The sequence below is a fragment of the Ictalurus punctatus genome, chromosome 28 (assembly GCF_001660625.3).
Source record: "Ictalurus punctatus breed USDA103 chromosome 28, Coco_2.0, whole genome shotgun sequence".
In the NCBI taxonomy this organism is placed as follows: Eukaryota; Metazoa; Chordata; class Actinopteri; order Siluriformes; family Ictaluridae; genus Ictalurus; species Ictalurus punctatus.
The window spans coordinates 1059255-1064254 of NC_030443.2; the positions used below are offsets into that span (position 1 = coordinate 1059255).

The 5000-nt window shown below is 47.7% G+C and overlaps 1 protein-coding gene across 2 annotated transcripts in view; it reads left to right on the forward strand.

The window, feature by feature from the left end:
- tenm1 (teneurin transmembrane protein 1) overlaps positions 1-5000 on the forward strand; it is a 93974-nt gene that overhangs the window by 26888 nt on the left and 62086 nt on the right. For both annotated transcript variants that reach the window (XM_053677255.1, XM_053677254.1), the window contains exon 3: positions 3076-3292. In XM_053677255.1, coding sequence (XP_053533230.1) covers positions 3076-3292 — 217 coding nt within the window. The remainder of the gene's footprint in view (positions 1-3075; positions 3293-5000) is intronic.

The following is a 5000-nucleotide window of genomic DNA, read 5'->3' on the forward strand; positions in this document are numbered from 1 at the left end:
GGGTTTGATGGAGTGTGATGGAGAGTTTGGGATGTTTATGGGGTGTGATGGACAGTTTGGGATGTTTATGGAGGTGTGATGGACAGTTTGGGATGTTTATGGGGGTTTGATGGAGTGTGATGGAGAGTTTGGGATGTTTATGGAGGTTTGATGGAGTTTGATGGACAGTTTGGGATGTTTATGGGGGTTTGATGGAGAGTTTGGGATGTTTATGGGGGTATGATGGGGTCTGATGGACAGTTTGGGATGTTTATGGAGGTTTGATGGAGTTTGATGGACAGTTTGGGATGTTTATGGAGGTGTGATGGAGAGTTTGGGATGTTTATGGGGGTCTGATGGAGAGTTTGGGATGTTTATGGAGGTGTGATGGACAGTTTGGGATGTTTATGGAGGTGTGATGGACAGTTTGGGATGTTTATGGGGGTCTGATGGAGAGTTTGGGATGTTTATGGGGGTATGATGGGGTCTGATGGACAGTTTGGGATGTTTATGGAGGTCTGATGGAGAGTTTGGGATGTTTATGGGGGTTTGATGGAGAGTTTGGGATGTTTATGGGGTTTGATGGGGTGTGATGGACAGTTTGGGATGTTTATGGGGTGTGATGGACAGTTTGGGATGTTTATGGAGGTTTGATGGGGTCTGATGGAGAGTTTGGGATGTTTATGGGGGTTTGATGGGGTGTGATGGACAGTCTTAAGTTTTTACGATCATAAAGTTCAACACTTAAAAGTAAGAAACATCTGAAAAGTTCGATGAAAGCAGAACTTTCGGAGCCGGTCCTGCGGAGCAAGACGTCTGGACTGAATAATTAAAGAGGAGTGAAGTTGTAGATAGTTGCGAGCTTTATTATCTGATTTAATATGCGATTGTGCTGCAGCTGCAGTAAGACCTGCGTGCGTGTCGGAGAGAAATGAGTGATATTTGTCAGAGTTTGTGACGAGTACATCGCAGACAGTAATATCGCATCATCCCTGCATCGTAATCGCGTTTAGCTTTTGATGTGAATGATGCAATATAATCTTCCTGCCTCGCAGAGGAGGGGGAATGCGATTTGGTAAATTGTGCTCGGCGATGCGCATTGATTTTCATAAACTCACATTTAAATAAGACGAATGTACACGAGGGTTCGTAATACTGTAAATGCCCTACCCCGTGTGTGTGTGTGTGTGTGTGTGTGTGTGTGTGTGTGTGTGTGTGTGTGTGTTTCTCCTTTTCTGTGCTACAGTCAGAGGTGCACTGTGGATTTTTTGGGACAAGCTCTGTTGCCATAGTGACCATCCAGGGTTAACAATCCTTCACTGTGTGTGTGTGTGTGTGTGTGTACATCAGTAAACTTCACAGTATGTGTATGGCATGAAGGTGTGTGTGTGTGTGTGTGTGTGTGTGCTTCTGTGGTGAATCTTAAATGGCAATTACCAGCAACACCTGAGACACAAGTGCGCACACACACACACACACACACACACACACACACACACACACACAAGTAAGAGTGCAGAGAGCTGCATCACTTCAATCTCTTCAGTATCACCCATCCCTCTCTCCCAGTCTGATCATTTCCCGATGTCTGATCTAGGTGCGCGAGACGCTCTTCTCCTCTCCATCTTTCTTTCTTTCGGCGAGCGCGGGTGCCGATCTATCGCTCAGGATCGATTCATGATGGAGGTCTGATTGCGTTAGCGTCAGACGCCCGGTCGTTTCCTGCGTGCGTGAAATACACCGCGATCAAAGCTGCAGCGCGTTAGCCTCGCGCGCAGACGGAGATAATCCGGTTTAAAATTAATTTCGCCGCGTCCCGGCGGAGGAAGTGCAGAAAGACGAGACGCTGCTTTTTAATAGCGCGGCTTCCAGCGTGGACTCCGAGCTGTTCCAAAACTTCTTAATGAACGACTCGGAAACGCTTTTAAAACCTCTCACCTCACACACACACACACTGAAATCCACACTTTTACCGCTTGGCTTTCGATGTTTCTTCCCTGTGTATCAGTTATCACATTTAGAAGTGTGAAATAGTTTTAAAGGGAGCTAATGTAAGGGAATTAGACTCCTAATACAGTCTACAGCACCGGATCATGTCTCCTCAAGATTCTGCTCTGTGTGTGTGTGTGTGTGTGTGTGTGTACACGTGTGTGTGTGTTTTGTTCTGGAGCTTTGTGCAGTAATATAAAGGCCATAAAATTCCCACTCCAGCTCTGAACTTTACAGACAGTAATCCCGATTGAAATGTCACGCGCCGCTCGCAGCGAGTCCACACCGACTCACACACGACACTAATAATCAATTCTACACAGATAATCACGACGGAAAATCTCTTCGCGTGTCTGTTTCTGTCCGTATTTGTCTTCGGTTCTGTGTTTATATAGATTTATATTGATATATTTGATGTTTTTCAGTCATGAAGGGAAGTTTATTGGGATTCTGGGGTCACTCCGGAAGAGGATTGGGGGCGGTGCCTGGGCGGAGTGTCACGCTGCGACGAATAAACATGGATCTCGTTAGCACTGTGCTATATTGCTGGGAGAATTAGACGTGGGCTGAGAATAGGGTCTAATCTACACTGTTACACGCCACTTCGAGAGCGCACTATCAAACGCACGACCGTTTATTTATTTATTTAAACCGGTGCCGTCTTCAGGGTTGCTTTCATTCTCGGAAATGGTCTAGACGTTCACGACGGCAGGAAATAACGCCTCGTCACGTGACCCGGAAGTGCCGTTTGTGCTTCCTTTTCTGAACATTTAGGCAAAACTTTGAAGCGCTCCCTGAGGTCAGAGAACTTTTAGACTTTGTCATCTAAACAGGTTTATATTTGTTGAGTATTGCGTTAAACGGTCAAATGCAGTTGTTGCCGTGGTAACAACACGCGACAAAGGAACTCTAGTATACGCGTTCGCGGAGTTCAACTTTTTTTTTTTGAAGTAGAAACGCAGAAGTGTCCGATCCTCCGTCCGTCTGTGTCGGGAATGAAGTTACACGTGTTACTGATCCGTGATATTTTCCTACAAATCACACACTCTTTTGGTGTTTTGAGCGTGTTGATCTTTACTCTTTCTTTCTTCCTCTCTCACTCTCCAGATCTGCCTTCCAGCCCTGTAGGTCGCTTCTCCTTCCGTCCTCTTCCCCCTCCTCCGCCGCCTCCTCACGCCTGTGCATGTTCGCCGACGTCCGGCGTTCCGGAACCGATCCAGAGGAACACGCTCCCGAGCAGGAACCATCAGACCGAGAACAAAACACAGCAGGACAAAACACACAACACCTGGGCTCTCAACAGCAACATACCGCTGGAGACCAGGTCACTAATGATACACACACACACACACACACACACACACTCTTATTCTGTATGGAGAGGGTGCTGCATGGGGGGGGGGGCAGGTGGAAACAAAGAAGAAAAAGAAACGGACAGGATGATGGAGGGATCGCCAATTCTCTCCTGAGCCGAAAGGAGAAATGGAGAAATAAATAAAAGATGAGACGAGGAAATCTTTGTGTTGAAAGGAAATGAAGCTGTCTGCTTTTGAACACACACACACACACACACACACACAATCAATCCCAGAAAAGAACCAAATCATTGTATATATGTGTGTGTGTGTGTGTGTGTGTGTGTGTTGTGTTTGTAGTAGAGTACTTCAACTGGTCTTTTTTCCCGATGCTGTGAAAAGGGATGGACCGGTTCTGTATCTGTGAGTAAAAGTGTTAATGAATCAAAGCTGTCAGGAAAACGTCGTCGCCTCGTCTCGATCCGCAAGTCGTTAACCGCCGCCTGTACCGGAGCCGCGGGTTTATTTGTGCTGGGCGGAAGGCGTGGGCGTGTCGTGTGTAGCGGTGGTGCGTCTCTGTGTTGGAGACGAGGTGATGCGCGTCGCAGTACCAAAACCAACAATCTGCTGTATCTAAAGCGCAGCGTTCGTTAAGATCCAATGTAGTACATAACACACTAACAGTAATGATTCCGTACGCAAACGTTTCTGAGGCCACGCCTCCTTCACTGTGGTATGAGGCACACAGGCCACGCCTCCTTCACTGTGGTATGAGACACACAGGCCACACCTCCTTCACTGTGTATGAGACACAGAAAGGCCACGCCTCCTTCACTGTGGTATGAGACACACAGGCCACGCCTCCTTCACTGTGTATGAGACACAGAAAGGCCACGCCTCCTTCACTGTGGTATGAGACACACAGGCCACGCCTCCTTCACTGCGGTATGAGACATACAGTCCACGCTTCCTTCACTGTGATATGAGACACAGAAAGGCCACGCCTCCTTCACTGTGATATGAGACACAGAAAGGCCACGCCACTTTCACTATGACATGAGACACACAAAGGCCACGCCTCTTTCAAAATGACTGACAGGCATAGAAGCCACACCTCCATCACTGTGACTGGCATGCACGGAGGCCACACCTCTTCTACTAGTACTGAGACCTGGAAACCACACCTACTTCACCAGTACTGACGTCCACAAAGGCCACGCCTCTTTCACAAGGCCACACATCCATTACTAATACAGAGATGAACAAAGGCCACGCCTCTTTCACTACGACCGACAGGTACATAGGCCACACCTCTCCTACTTGTCTGAAAGTGTCTGTGGGGAGAAGGAGCCTAAAGAACCAGACAGACATGAGACACGGCGTCTCCTGTAAGGAAATCGGTGAGATATGACGGCTCAGTGGGCGTGGTCAGCGTGGATTCCAGCTGCGGTTCTGACTCCGCTCATCGATTGACTCGGACTCCGTGTGACTCTGAGCGTGACTTTGTGAGTCTTCATATTCGCTGACACGTCAAAGCCTCTTCTAAATGAACTTTCTCAATTAAGCCCGGATCAATGCTGCGGAATCACACACACACACACACACACACACACACACACACACACCTTATCAGCATAATTCATCAGCTTCATTCAATGCAGCACGTCTGTAGTTTTTCTCATCACTGTCAATCATAAAGCAGAAAAAGATCGGCCTCGTCGGCATCAATCGACCGGA